Source organism: Schistocerca cancellata, chromosome 7 (genome assembly GCF_023864275.1).
Source record: "Schistocerca cancellata isolate TAMUIC-IGC-003103 chromosome 7, iqSchCanc2.1, whole genome shotgun sequence".
In the NCBI taxonomy this organism is placed as follows: Eukaryota; Metazoa; Arthropoda; class Insecta; order Orthoptera; family Acrididae; genus Schistocerca; species Schistocerca cancellata.
Window position 1 is genome coordinate 486667425 of NC_064632.1, and position 16254 is coordinate 486683678.

A 16254-nucleotide genomic window follows, 5' to 3' on the forward strand; every position below is an offset into this window, starting at 1 on the left:
AAGTTTAAGGCATAGCTACATTTTTGGAAATCTAATAACAGATACACAAAGAACAACAAAATTATACTACTCATGAACTATAACTTGGCTTAACTCAGATGTGGGGGAGAGGAGAGAGTGCGCAGGGTTTCCTGGGGATTGGGAGTGGGGGGACAAACTCTCTCTCCATGTACTGTAAGTATGCAGTGCAGGCAACACAAACCTGTGTTTTGAGCTTCCACAAAAGTGGTAACGTGTGTGTTGGAGGTAATGATCAGTTAAATAAAGACAAAGACAGTGATAGCACAGCTCAGCGATAGGTCCTAAGGGAGCAAACTGCTGAGGTCATCAGTCCTTAGACTTACACACTACTTAAACTAACATATGCTAAGAATAGTACACCCACCCATGCCCGAGGGGCGTACACCTTGAGCCTGACTGACAACAATGGCCAAAAAACTGGGCAGAGGGCACGCACCCACATCCCGAGACAATCTAGCAATCCCAGTGGGAGGGGTGGTGCAATCTGTGACATGATGCCTCAAACTGCACGGTCACTCCGCATGGCTTGAACTCATATGTCTTGTGGTGTGATAGGATGCAAGTTCAAATTGTGGAAATTGTTAGTCTTGGTATTTCCACGATTGCTAGAAGGTGTTGAGGTTTCAGTAGAAATGATTAATGCTGGACACAAAGTAGTAAAACTGTTACAGAATGCCTAGGAAGGAGGCTAATTCTCCACAACTGGAACAATACTGTAATTATTACACTGCAAATGAAAGGAGACAGTCAGGGTACAAACACTACAAACCTACTGGCCTCCTCTCCATAACAGATAAGGTATTCATGAAAATCATCAGCAATTGCATAAAAATGCACTAAATTCTATCAGCAAAGGAACAAACTTTCTTTAGAAGTAGATATAGCACAATGGACTATTTGAAATTTGTAATAAAAGTATAGGATGGAACAATCACACTGATTTACCACTTTATCTGGAATTTATAGGTTTTGATAATGCTCAGTCACAACAAAATCTACACTGACTGGCTTTAAAAAAGGGCACTGATGTACATAAATTCAGGAAAATATGACAGTGCTACAGCTTTAAGACCTCATCAGAATAATGAGAAATTTGGAACTAAGAGATGGATCAGGCAATGCAGTCTGAAAAGAAAAACAGAGAAGAAATGTGTGTTAACTGAACAGGCTTGAATGACTTGTTTCATTTCTGTATGGAAAAAGACAGAGCTCAGCAAGAAATGATGATACTGTTTTGTGTAGCCTACAGCTCAATTTCCAGTCTGAAAAGTAACAGATAAAACAGGGACTGTGGGTAATTTAATAATGAAACCAATTCATGTACAATATGATGAATTAACAGTGAGAAGAGTTGTGAAATGAATGGAGGTGATTTAATGTTGAAAGAGCAGGTTGCTGCTCATTGTGGATTCTGCAATCTACTAGAACACTTTGATATCAAATCCATAATGTTTATAAAAAAAGTATAGTGGTCTGTTGTAACAAGTCACAGTCACTAAAAGTTTTCTCAAAGGCTTTATGAATATACCTTCAAAAATATTTTTATTATAGTTTTTTAGTAATACACTAAGAAAAACATTTAATTTTTATGGTTATTTCTTCTTTGCAGGGTACATAAATGAACTGAACACATATCCTTACCACATATAAACATATTAATGTTATCCACTAACAAGTTCTATATCACACTATGATTTCAAGATTTATGCTTACTTTTATCTTCAGTAGCACAAGGAGGTGGAAACTTCATTACACAGTAATGAGGACCTGATGCAGTAAGTGTCATCCCAATATTGTATACTGTGCCATCATTCATAACCAAAGGGTGAGATGTATGGTTCACAATGCTAAGATAATTTGCTACATTAACCTGTAGAGAAATGTACACAATCATTAGAATTCTGAATATGTAGTTGGTTATTACAAACATTTGAAAAATCTTCACCATAACTTCATTAATAACTGAGATTCAACAAGTGGAGAATTTGTCTTCAGGTTACAAGCACACAATGAGGATATACACTTGCAAGTGATTTCATCTTATACAATTCAGAACTATTTCAGATGTGGTGCAGCCTTGCTTCTGGTACCTTGCACCATTTAATCTCCTTTCTTTCACTGGTTACCTTTTCTTAACAATTTTTAGTGTAGATGAATGATCCACTAGTTCAAAGTAATGATATTTAATAACTGACTTTTTTATTTATGATTTAGTGGGTGCTATTCATATTTTTCCCCTTGCTCTTTCTCTCTCATTTAATGTTCACTGTTCAGAAAGTCAGATCCAACACTAAAATGGAAATGCACAAGTATGTTACCCTGTCCATGGTATCTAGTGTTGCAGGATCAATGCGATGTATAACAGGTGATTCCGTGAATGTGTAGAACTCATCTCCAAAAGGATAGACAGAGATCATGGCATTATCAGTCAGTGTTTCTCCAGGATTGAATACTGCTGCTACTCTGAAAGTAGATAATAAAACATATGTATTAGTTAGCTCCTCATTTACATTATATATTAAAACCCTACCTACATTATATACAGACTAAAAGCAGTTCTTGAACTGATGCCCTCAACGAAAGCAAGGAAATCTCTTTGGTCTGATCCAAGATAAAGTAATTTTGCTCTTCCTTACCGTTCACTACTCAAGTTTTGTTTAGTGCGTAATTGAGTTTTTTCAGTGAGAGACAGAGTTATTTCTCAAAGAGGATATCAGCCTTTCTTTAATAGAGTCTTGGAGAGAGAATAGGAGGCTAGGGGGAAGGGTGGAGGGGAGTTTAGTTTAGTGATGTGAAATGTTAATTACAATGTTGCCTTCAGTCTGTACTCTAATGCAATTTATGCCTTAATCAAAGAGGAAACACTGGACATTATGTACCCAATTAAACTGACAAAGGCACATTTATTTCAATATTTTTGCATAATTAAACTTTCTGATGACTCATGTGAAGACTTCACATGGTAATACCACTAAAAGTTATCCAGTACTGTGCCAGTGAAGACAGCTATGCTAACAGTAAAAGACAGTTTTAAAGAAACTGATGTACATGAACATCACACAGGTAGTTTAGAAGTAAATGAAACCACTCACAAAATGGTAGAAGTAATGAGTTTTTGACAGGGTTGGGAGGGGTAGCTGGTGGCTCAGAGGGAGACAGCAGGTGTAGGGAATAGGAATGTGGAGGGAGAGGCAGCAGGAGCGTGTGATGCGAATGTGACACACAGACACAAGAACCAGTGAGTTCATTCAGTGCACAATCACAAACATGTGAAGGTGTAGATTGGGAGGGGGTGACAGGAAAGAGGAAGTGGAGAATATTGTGTAGAGGTGTGGGTGCAGTGAGAGACTGAGGCCAGGATTGCAGAAGGAAAGGATGAGCTGTAAGGGTACCTCCCATCTGCATGTTAAGAAAATCTGGTGTTAGAGGGAAGGACCTAGGTGGCATGGGTTCTGAAGCAGCAGATGTTGTGCTCAGTTGAGAGTTCTACCATTGGTTATTCACTCTTGTTATCATTTGGGCCTCAATCTCCAGTAACCGACTGCAGGCGCACTTCTACCCAACAGTCTCCCATTCCTCTTTCTTGATACCTCCTTCCAACCAGTGCCTCTATATCATCATTATAGTATGCTCCATGAACTAACCAGCTCTGGTGTCATGAGTCACATCCCTATCCCATGCACCTGCTGCCTCTCCCACTGGCATTTGTCCCTCTAAACTGCCAGATACCCCTACCCAACCCCACGGAAGAGAGGGAGAGAGAAAGAGGGAGAGAGAAAGAGGGAGAGAGAAAGAGGGAGAGAGAGAGGGGTGTGTGTGTGTGTGTTTTCTGTAGGTCATTAAAGCAAAAGCTAGCAAGTTTTCATCCTTTTCGGTTGTGTTCCTGTCAACAACTCTACACTTCTACTATTTGCTGAGTAGTCTCCTTGATTCCTAAATTATTTACATTCTACCAGAACTTTCCTCACCATATTTGAACAAACACAAGATATTTACAAAAAATATTAGATGCTGATGTATTATTGCCCAACATTCAGAGTGATATTCTGCATTCTAAAGCCAATGTTTTAGCCTTCTTGAGCAGGCAGAAGACAGACAGTTGATAATTTACATAAATTAATGACTAATTTGGAACTAACAGAGTGTGGTGGCACAGTAGTTGAGAATTATATTCAGAAGAAGAAAGAATCAGATCCCTGTCAAGCCATTCAATTTTTGTGGAGAATATAAAATAACAATTAGGAGCCTGCTAACATGTTCTGTTCAGAAAAATTCTGTCAAAGGTCACTTTTTCAAAAGCCTTTGAGAAGAATGAAAGAAGGAAATGTGTGTGTAATTAGAGATGGTTTGCTTACCTTCAGTTCTATTAATGAATGTTACCACACAAAATAAAGTCTGTCAGGAAATATGCTCTGATTATAGTGGCCGTTAAAGTATAATCCTATCAAGTCAGCACAAGATTTTAATGTTCTGCTAGAAAAATTGTCATAGCCAACAGTTACTACTTTTTAGTGACCTGTTGTATTTTGTAAGCTCTTTAGGAGTTGTATTATTGAAATTGTCCTGTATAAAACACACTTGGTATTCTTGCCATGTCAAACTAGAATAAAATACAATAGTTTTCATTATATTCATCAGGAGGACAATAGAATTGATCAAAACTCAAATTTTATACTAATTTCATGCAGCAAGAATACATATTTTGTGCAACAATGTTATTGCCAGAAATGCCTATCCCAAGAAATTAAAGCATATGTATTGTTTTTTATGAGCCAGTGCAATTTTTCTGCCTCGGTTTTGGTCACATATATGACACATACCCTCCTGTACCAGATGGATGTTGTGTATGGTTGTGGACTGCACCACTCCTTTAAATGTTTCCATCATTAGACATCTAAAGCTTTCAGGTCAGGTGAGCAGAGAGGCCAAAATAGTGGACCTCTTTGATCAATCCATGACTCATCAAACAACTGTACTAGCTGTTGTTCTACAAGGCATAGATAATGGGGTAATGCTCCATCATGCATAAATGACTATCCATTGTCTTTTCAAAAGGTTTACATCGCCCAATAATATGGGTAAATTGTTGGTGTCTGTTAATAATCATGGTCAAGTATATGGCCTTGAAATCTTTAGTGCTCTGTTCTAAAATCCATTAGCAGAACTATAATCTCACAAGGTGGTCTCATAATCTTATATGGGTGAAGTCACTAGTCCTGCAGAATTGACCATGAAAGAGCATAGCTTATGGCTTTATGCCTTCAGCAACTGCATTGTTTCAATATCATCTTCCATTAATCGTGACACTTGCTCCTTCAAATCTAGCATGCATACTGTGCAAGGTCTACCATGATCCTTTGTTCTTTCTATGAATGCCTCATGTCTGAAAGACATTGAAACAACATGCTGCACATTTTGGAATGCTGTCTTCAGGACATGATTCAGTGAACTTGATACAAGTCTACTGATTAACGCTGTTTGCTGAACCATAGCGCAAGACCATGCCTGCTGCAATTTCACACATACTCAGACCAGTACATATAGAAGAGCTGATGTAGGAGACAATTGTATGGAGAACATCTGACAACAGCACACAGTCATATGAGTAAGAACCAAAACAGACACAACCAATAAGAAATTAGCAGTGAATGTCAGGTGGAAGACAGCAAACACAAATGAGTGCTGACTGTTCTTGAAACAAATGAAATGGCCCATATCTCAACAAGGAATTGTTTATAGGACTTTTCTTCTAAGTTTGACAGTATATTGGGGATACATTTTTAAATCATAATGCATGGGGATTTTATGGAATCAGAATATTTTCAACTAGTTTTTTTTTCTCTGTTGACACCACAGTTATATATAAGTCATCAGAGAACAAATTATCTTCTGTCTCCTTTGTAGAATCATACCGTAATCTGCCCAGAAGATCTACATGATGTCTAATTTGAGAATCAGTTATGTAATACTTACAACAGCTGTAAATCAACAGACAGTATATGTTTCTACAGACTTGCATGCATGTCTGAAGGATATTGTAATGTAATATATAGACACTATGTAAACACAGACATTATGTAAATTACTAGTACCCTAAAAGACAGTATATTAACAATAGTGTGCTTTTATACTCCATTTAGTTAGTTGTTGTATTAGGAATGGACTTTCAGGCATGAACTGTAGATAGTTCTATAATTATTTGTGGCGTTTTTCTTAATATTTGCCTCTGGTAAAGCTTCGTGAAATATTTTTAGTTCGCCAAGCTTTGGATGATATGTTAAAAAAAGTAGGTTTCACAACTAATTAGAAGAGTACCTGCCTCACAAATCAGAGGAGAGTAAGTGTGTACCACAAGACATGGTAAGGTACAGAGGCAATGTTTGTACCAACCCTCAGGCTGGCAATATCTATATTTTTTCTAATAATAAATAGAATTTTCCCATGTTATTTAGTCCTGAGGTACTATGGCTTTAACATACCTTTGGAAGATGGTCTGGCATGGATCAGGTACAGCTGGAGTTCCAAACTCACTGACAACAATCCTCTGTGCTGCCAAGTTGCGTTTGTAAGTTTTGGACTTGAGGAACCGACACTGGTACGTCACCTGCCCATCGCTGATGGCATACCTGAAAACCAATTTCTAAGTGACAGTCAAGTCTCCAGTGTTGAGAAATGCTGGTCACTGACCTCAAAGATCTATTGATGTGAGTGACAAAAATTTGAGTAGTTTTTATTTCAAAAGTTGTGTGTTCTACTTGTAGCATGGCCTTTTGTGCCAGTAGTAAATTAGGTAATGCCACAGAGTTATAATTTATGACTTCAATAAATTTCCTAAGCTTCTGAATAGAATAAAGTAAAACTTATTTGATTTTGGCTGAGCATGCACTGCATAGTACATCAGTGATGGTTGTTTCAAATGAGCTCTACCTAATTATTAGCAGTAAGAATTAGCTAGTCGGTGGTATCAGTAAGGAAAATGCTGGCCACTTTTTTGCCAGTATTATTAAATTGCAGTGATAAACTCAATGACAAATTCTCAGGCTACAGCTGACCCAGTATTCATGTCACCTCTGCTAGATTCTATTTCCTCATGTGGCATGAATTTGCTGGAAAATAGAAAACACTGTCTACCACCCACTCAGCAAGTCTGCATTGAAGCTGGTAACTGCTGTAGTTGCACTTCTAACCAAATTCAGATAGAACAAGTGCTAATTATATAACATCCAGTGGTGCACCAGTTCCAGTGGCATCAGCAATAGTTACCATGAGTCTCATCTGTATATACCATAGCACAAAATTTGTGTATGACACTTTTTTTGCTTATTAGCTTGTGTGTGTAACTGGGACATATTTAGTGCTCTACATTTATTTTGCCTAGCAACAGCTAGGCTCACATAGATTTCATGAAGAGGGATTGTTGCCCCTGTGGGATCTTGATAGGGTACTAGTTGACTGCTTCCCATAAACAGCTAGAAGCTGTCATAACTGTTGACTACCATCATAAGGCCGCCGCATATTGTATCACTGGTGGACTGGCAGGATGGCAATTTGTCCTCACTAACATTTCATGTAACTTTCATGTAACTGTGAAATCCCAGTCTACAGCAAAGCAGTCACCTGATGTTGCGTGGTAGGTCACATCTAGGTCTTGAGCTGTTTCATATGGAAAGTAGTTGTAATTGTGGCTGAAAGGCTTTCCCCAGTATAATGATGAATAATTCTGAGCCCTTGCCTTCTGCTGATAATGAGACAGAGCCAGGGAGCCTTACCTCTCCAGATTGAGCTACAGTCTCTCTTGTTGAGATGCAGCAGCCACAGAAGGAAAGGATGGCCTCTTTCAGGGAAATAGCATCATGGGAGCTGAATAAGTCAAACATACACTCAGTTTGTATCATGAGATGATTCATCTGCCAATCTGAAAACCACTGAGAAAATTATTGCAATGAGCTAGAAATCGACACTCATAGGAAACAATGGCATCAATCACCTGGGCTATGTGATCATTTTTCATTTCATTTGGGAGAGTGACGAAAGTAAGAAAGACATATTTTCAGATTCCAGTGTCAAATGTTCTGCGAGTTTTTGTACTCTGATAAACGCTGCCATGTTTCATCAGGAAAAAAAAAGAGCATTTGAAGATCAACCTTGCAACACCAACTCTTTATGTTATTCCTAATTTTCAGTTGTTTACTGTTTTGCATATGTTTTATGTAAATTTTGTCATTTATGTTTATTTCTGATGCTGTACTAAAAAAGGACCATTTTTATTGTATTTTATTGATCCAGGCAATCATATTATTGTACAGTTGTACATATGATATTGGACAGGTCAAGAGAGCAGGTCATTTCTGTACATAAAATATAATCTTGAAAATGCTATACGTTCATGTATACGTTCAATAGAACTGCAACAACAAGGTAGGTAAAGCTGGAGGGTATTCCCTCTGTATTGAGCAATGGAAAATGTGGAAAGAAAGTGTGCAGTGATCATGACAACTAAGGACAAAGCTACCAGTCAGTAGTCACTCGGATTGTATATGAGGCTAAAATCTATACCGTGCCATTGCATTGAAAAATTGCCTTAGATGCTTATTTTCTCTGATCACAATGCTCCACAGCTGCTGTTAGTTAGAAGAAGAGTCAAGCGTGACCTTTGTAAGTGTTGAGGCTGAAACTATACAGAATTTAATGACGTCGATAAAGAGCTTCGCATCGCTGCCTCGAGCAATTGCAATGCTTTCCTTGGGACTGTAAATCACATGGGCCTATATTTGTTGTGTGTTCTTTTCATTTATTTAATTACAGAACAATATAAAGTGTACAGATGTTGTAAAATTTTTGTATAATATTTTTTTGTTAAAACAAACATGGCTATTATAGTGTTTATGGCTCCTATACTTACTCCTCCTTTCCTAATCAAGTCATAAATTGTTACATGGTACAATGTTCATTAATATTAAGTTACTATCTACAGTTTCAGTATTCATTTATACTGTAATTGCTATTATATTCATATCAGTAATTTGAATCCAACAATTACGTTTGTTATTGTCATTGTTGCATTTCGAAATCTTTTCTGTCATTTTATGTACTCTTTCTATTTTGCAAGTAGTTTCACTTTGTATTCACCTTCTCCTTTTTACCGTTATCTACCATACAATTTTATCCCGCCTACATATACTCAATAATACGTAACCCACTTCCAAACCATAACCAAAAAAATTTTTTTTCCGATTTCAACACTACCGCTGCTATAAAATCCACCGTTTCCAGTTCACAAACAGTTCCTTTCACCTATTAAACAACCATTTCGGCTAGTTCTAATAATTTTCACTTTATTTCCATTTCCGTTTTTCCCACATCTCTGATCATTTTTAGCCGCTTCCCACAGGTTTCAACGTCATTATTTCTTCGTCAGACAATTATTAGCCTCACTTTCATAATCTGCCACCACAAAATCACTCCTTTTAATACATTTACACGCAGTTTTTTCGTAATTTTCCCGAATTTCTCCACCCATTAGCGTGTTTTGGCGGCAGCAGAACTACCTAACCTTTGTGTACATCGTTGTCTACCAACCCAAGTTCACCACAGGATCAACATAGCCCAGCTTCAACCAACAGTTTTTCGCCTTTTTTCACACCAGACATGCCTTCGCCCTAGCCAGATTACGCTCCCATATTTTATTTTCTCAGGCTTGTCTGACATTTGTCATTACCCCCAAAGGCCTCACACTTAAAGTTCCCATCTCTGGCTGTAACCCTTCTTTCCATCAGTCCCTATACCAGTTCCAGACTGAACAATCCATTGCCCTCACCTACCTAATCCTTCACCTACACCTCAACTCAGCCAATGAACACACCCGTCAACTTCTATCCTTATTAAAAGTCCTCAATCTTTCCTCTCCCACATCCACACCGACTGTTCAGAGCATCCTCCTACAGGCCAACCGCAAATTAGAACAGCATGCCACCCTCCACCTCAAAAAACTATCCAATCTCCTGGTTTCCCACCTCCAGAAAGGCCACTCACTCACCCTTCACAACCTTTCCAGCAAACTTCAACCTCCTCTTATTGCACACAGACCCAGTGTCTCCCATTTACTCAATCTCCCACTTCCAGCTCCACTCCCCCCAAAACCTCAAAATTCCAATCAATACAATCTGGAACCACAGCACCCTAATTCAGTAGTTAACCTTTCCTCCAAATCTCTCTCCCAATCCGAAACCTCTGTCCTATCCAAATGCCTCACCTTCAGCCCCACTCTCAGATTCAACCAAACAGCCCTATTATCTAGTGAATATTTTTTAGCCTTTGGTAAAAGGTGCAGTATTCATTTACATCTTTTATTTCTTGTGACAGTCTATTGTACAATTTTATTCTATGGTATACTACAATATTTGGAATCTTTTGATTTGTTTCTTCTGTTTAGATGCAAATGGTGTCTGGATTTGGTTCCATGGTCTCGTATTGTGCTGTTTGTGGTGTACAGATTCACATGGAACTGTCAAAATTTCTAGCTTTTTGAATAATTCATTTCAGTGTGCCCTGTTACTACTATTTGTTAGTATTCATATATTCATACAGCTCTTTTCTGTATCTTGAAAATTGTTTGTATGTTCCCAGCACTTATTCCCCAAAACATTATCCATTCAGTGAGGATTCAATGCATATATCCAAAGTAGGTTACTTTGAGGCATGAAATATTGCTCACTTGTGCAAGGATTCGCAGAGCATAACATGCTGAGGATAACCTCTTTGCCAAAATTCTCACATGTTCTGTCCTTTTCAATTGACAGTCTACATTCATCCCCAAGAATTTGGTATCCGTTACACAATGTAGTACACCATCGTTTACTTTCAGTGTAGGATAATTGTGTTTTTTAATTAGTTGGAAGTTTGTACAGTTTGTCTTTTTCAATTTTAAAGTTACTCTATTCCTTAATGAGTAGTTGATGACAGTATGATGTAATTGGATAGATAAAAAATCTACTCACTAAGCAATGGCAGGAGAACACACATACAAAAGTCTTTCAGAGCCAGTGGCTCCTCCTTCCAGCAGAAGGGTTGAAGGGAAAGGAAGAGGGGTGACGGAAAAGGACTGGAAAGTTTAGAAAAAGGGTTAGAGGTTAGAAAAGTCACGCAGAACCCTGGGAGAAGGAAAGACTCCACTTCTTTTCCTTCAACTCTATTCATTCCTTTTAACCCTTCTCCTGGAAGAAAGAGGCACTGGCTCCGAAAACTTGCATATGTAAAACCTTTTTATATGTGTCGTCCTGCTGCTGCTTGGTGAATAGAATTTTTATCAGATCAATTACATTAATGACTAGTTCGGAACATCTCTGAGAGCTTCACTGTAATATCTACTGTATTGTCATCAGCAAATAGTATTTCTCTCCATACTAGACACTGTTTGGGAAATTGTTTCTATATGTAAGAGGATTGGGCCCAATAGACTTCCCTGAGGTATGACGATATTAATATATTTTTGGCCTGGTGTTTTACTACTAGTCTTTTAGAAATATGTGAGATTTCAACTCCTTGCATACAGTTTTCCAACTATGGCTTAAACCAGTTCTTTGAAATACCCCTTATTTACAATAGTTGTAATTTGTGTAATAAAATTCTGTGGTCAACTGTTCAAATGCCTTTGATAGATCCGAAAAAAAATGACTGTTGCATTCTTGCCCTTGTCTAGTGCTCTGAGTACGACTTTTGTAAACTGTACTATCTGACTGTGTACCTCTTGTGGGCCTGAAATTGAATTGTTCATCACAGAAATGGTTGTGTTTATTCAGGTATTCCATTAGTCTATTTTTTTCATTACGATTTCTCGAAATGCAAGATAACAAATAAATTGTTCTGTGGTTTTCTACATTTTCTGCTTCACCATTTTTTTCAGTATTGGTAGGCCTGTTACTTTTGCTTCTTTCATGTATCCAGGAAAGCAGCCAGGTCTGAAGATCCATTACTATTGTTAATGGGGTATTTATGTTGGTTACACATTTCTTAAGGACCCTGACTGAGATCTCATCTAATCCTGTGACTTTTTTAAATTATTTATTGGTGTATTACCTGTGTCACCTCCTTCTCTGTTATTGGAGAGATCACCACTCAGTGTGGTGGCTGGTCATGGTCATGTAGAACATATGTGTCTGGAAATTTATCTTGCAATTTCTTGGCACTGCCACTTCTTTGTCAACAGAGCTTAATTTATGCATGCATGCAGACTGTTGCTGCAACAACTCTTGGTGCTTCTACAGCAGGTTTCTGGCCCAAATCCTAAAATTTACTTCGATGTCACAGTTTCTGTAACGAGAAAACCGTCTTGTTTACTGAACAAAAGCTGTCTGAATTTTGTGTTATCTCGAAAAACTACTGACCGGTACCTTAATGATACCGTTTGGTTCTGACAGTATTATTCAATATAAATTAATTTTTTTAGTAATAATTGACTGCTTGCAAAGTGTGGCAGGCGTGTGTTTTACAAAAGCTTCGGACTCCAGCTACCAGAATAGTTTTGGTCAGAAGTACATTCGGAAAATACCATCCTTATGTGGTCCTAATTAGAGTGAAAAGCTTAGAAGGTGTTACAATTTGTGAACAACATAAAAGTTCGTTAAAACAAAAAGAAAAATATTTGCAGGCCATATAGCATATGCGAGCGACGCCACGGCTGCTAAGCTAGTGTGGTTATACAAAGAAAGTAGGGCTGCAGATTTGACATACTTGATCAGTACGTTAGATATTGCTTCCTTCAGAGCCATATGGAATATTTTCATAAATTAATAAATAAAAAGTGAGGGAGTGGTTCACTAGTTAACTGTTGTCTCACAGTAAATACAAACAGGTAATCAAAATCAAAGTTGGTTCAATAGGTTTCTCAGAAAATACCGGTATCTAACGCATACATTTAATTAATATTTGAAATTTTTAGTTCGAATGTTGCAGTTTCTTTTCTCATTAAGGAGCATGTCCGAATGGGACTGGCGACCATAATTTTTCCATAATTACTGATTTGTGTGGTCTGACAGAAACGACTTACAATCCCCATTGTTTTGCACTGTACACTGATTATGTTTTGTTTTGGAAAAGAGTAATTAACCTTCTGTCCGATTGCCTAAATTAATCATTTGTAACACGATCATGGTCAAACTTTTGTAAAATATCAACTCGCACGACTTTTGCAATACAGAGTGTAAGTAAGAAGGTGTGTTATAATTTCTCCGTCATGCACAGTCCGCTACAGCCAATTGCGGTATTGATTTGGAACAACAGTAACTGAATTGATTGGTGGGTACACTACCTACACGCACAAATGAAGTTGACACTCAGCGCGATGGATGATGGGAGCGACAGTAAACGCATTTCCCATCAGCCACCGCGCTGTGTCAACTTTGTTTGCGCGGAAAATACATTGCACTCGTAATTTGAGTTTATGCACAGCTCTGTGAGGTACAAATATATTCTTGAGCAGCGCTTGCGTTTTTCCTACAGGCACATGTATTGTTCATTGCTACAAACATTAAAAGATTGAACTGTTATGTCATAAATTGATGTTGAACACAAACCTACAAAAATGAAATAAAAATTTAAAAAAATGACATAACCCTTGCAAACTTAAGTAAAGTATTCAAACTTAAATTTATATTTCTGTTACCAGATTATTCAGGATTTTAATGCTTATTTGTATAAGGAAAGAAAGATTATACGTAAAAAAACTCTAGACACTACGAATAAGCTATAATAAAATGAAATGCAAGTGCCAATCGCCAAGTGACGGAATTATTACACAAAAATTATGTATGTGTTTGCGCTAATAGACTGTGTTCACAGTGCCACAAACAACAGTCGTCAGATGCCGTCACCACAGGTCGCCCAATAACATTGGCCGACAACTTGTTCACCATGCGTCCGATCTACTTTGTTTTTGACTGGGTCAAGAAGGTCGGGTTAGGTTGGAATCTGTTCTATGTATGATGTAGGATGGGGTATGTACCACACTGTCTCTGTGCTTGGAGACGAGTGCTGTAATGCGGCTTTTGCTATTAAAGAGATGCCAAATGCGTGCGCATGAGCTATATTTGTCTCGAAAAGAACGTGGCAAGTACTGTACACTCTGTCCTCAGTTATTGGAATTGTTGTTGTTGTTGTGGTCTTCAGTCCTGAGACTGGTTTGATGCAGCTCTCCACGCTACTCTATCCTGTGCAAGCTTCTTCATCTCCCAGTACCTACTGCAACCTACATCCTTCTGAATCTGCTTAGTGTATTCATCTCTTGGTCTCCCTCTACGATTTTTACCCTCCACGCTGCCCTCCAATGCTAAATTTGTGATCCCTTGATGCCTCAAAACATGTCCTACCAACAGATCCTTTCTCCTAGTCAAGTTGTGCCACAAACTTCTCTTCTCCCGAATCCTATTCAATACCGCCTCATTAGTTACGTGATCTACCCACCTTATCTTCAGCATTCTTCTGTAGCACCACATTTCGAAAGCTTCTATTCTCTTCTTGTCCAAACTAGTTATCGTCCATTTTTCACTTCCATACATGGCTACACTCCATACAAATACTTTCAGAAACGACTTCCTGACACTTAAATCTATACTCAATGTTAACAAATTTCTCTTCTTGAGAAACGCTTTCCTTGCCATTGCCAGTCTACATTTTATATCCTCTCTACTTCGACCATCGTCAGTTATTTTACTCCCTAAATAGCAAAACTCCTTTACTACTTTAAGTGTCTCATTTCCTAATCTAATTCCCTCAGCCTCACCCAACTTAACTTGACTACATTCCATTATCCTCGTTTTGCTTTTGTTGATGTTCATCTTATATCCTCCTTTCAAGACACTGTCCATTCGGTTCAACTGCTCTTCCAAGTCCTTTGCTGTCTCTGACAGAATTACAATGTCATCGGCGAACCTCAAAGTTTTTACTTCTTCTCCATGAATTTTAATACCTACTCCGAATTTTTCTTTTGTTTCCTTTACTGCTTGCTCAATATACAGATTGAATAACATCGGGGAGAGGCTACAACCCTGTCTCACTTCCTTCCCAACCGCTGCTTCCCTTTCATACCCCCTCGACTCTTATAACTGTCATCTGGTTTCTGTACAAGTTGTAAATAGCCTTTCGCTCCCTGTATTTTACCCCTGCCATCTTCAAAATTTGAAAGAGAGTATTCCAGTTAACATTATCAAAAGCTTTCTCTAAGTCTACAAATGCTAGAAACGTAGGTTTATTGGAATTAGCGGACAAGTTTTACAAATGAATGAGATGAAGAGAGAAACGTTCTGTTACATACTCGAGATAATTCGTAGCGACCTAGAAAAGCAAGATTACAGAAATTGTTTTGCTGATTTGATTTGAAGTTGTGCACTCATGGGTCAGTTAATCTTCTGTGTGTGTCATTCAGCGTACTTGCGAAAGACAAACATGAAGTTTAGAATAAGATGTTCTGGATACCTAAAGCAATGGAAAGTGAAAAAAACTGGCAGCATTTTTGTAAACCATTTCATGTAACAGTATCACTACCCTACTGGCATAAAAACGCCAGTAAGTAGTAATAATAATTTGTAGACAGCTAGTGCCCGTGTACCACAACCCAAAAAAGATCTTCTACAGTAGCCTTAAACGTAAGCTGCACCACCCTTCTTATTGGAACAAATTTTTTGAGGTTCTAATTTACGTTAAAATTTCCGATACAGATTTTGGTTACTCGTGGTTTGCAATAAACTTGTTGTTTCGTTCTTAGATTCCAAACTATATCCCGTTTATATTTTTGTAGCCAAAAGAGTAGGGAATAGTACCGGGTACTGTAATCGGGCGGTTTAAATCACCTCGGGGTATGACCATACGGTGCATTTGACCTGCGGTCGTCGCACTGTGGCGCTGGCAGCAGTCCACATACACAGAGGTGTGTTGGTGCATGTCGGAGTACGGTGCAGTGAGTAAGTGTGCAGACGTTTTCAGGTGTGCTAATGGTGACTGTGTGTTGAAAATGGCCCAAAGAACACATAGTGATGACGTTATGAGGGGTAGAATACTAGGGCGACTGGAGGATGGTCAAACACAGAAGGTCGTAGCACGGGCCCTCCGTGTGCCACAAAGTGTGATCTCAAGATTATGGCAACGATTCCAGCAGACAGGAAACGTTGTCTCCAGACACACATTCTACAGACGACTGAACAGACACGGTTTATTCGCCCAGAGACCTGCAAGGAGCATTCC

The 16254-nt window shown here is 38.3% G+C and overlaps 1 protein-coding gene across 2 annotated transcripts in view; it reads right to left on the reverse strand.

The window, feature by feature from the left end:
- LOC126092041 (carotenoid isomerooxygenase) overlaps window positions 1-16254 on the reverse strand; it is a 374906-nt gene that overhangs the window by 36381 nt on the left and 322271 nt on the right. For both annotated transcript variants that reach the window (XM_049907445.1, XM_049907446.1), the window contains exons 4-6: window positions 6501-6647; window positions 2340-2484; window positions 1735-1891 (exon numbers count right to left, since the gene is read on the reverse strand). In XM_049907445.1, the coding sequence (XP_049763402.1) occupies window positions 1735-1891; window positions 2340-2484; window positions 6501-6647 (449 nt within the window). The remainder of the gene's footprint in view (window positions 1-1734; window positions 1892-2339; window positions 2485-6500; window positions 6648-16254) is intronic.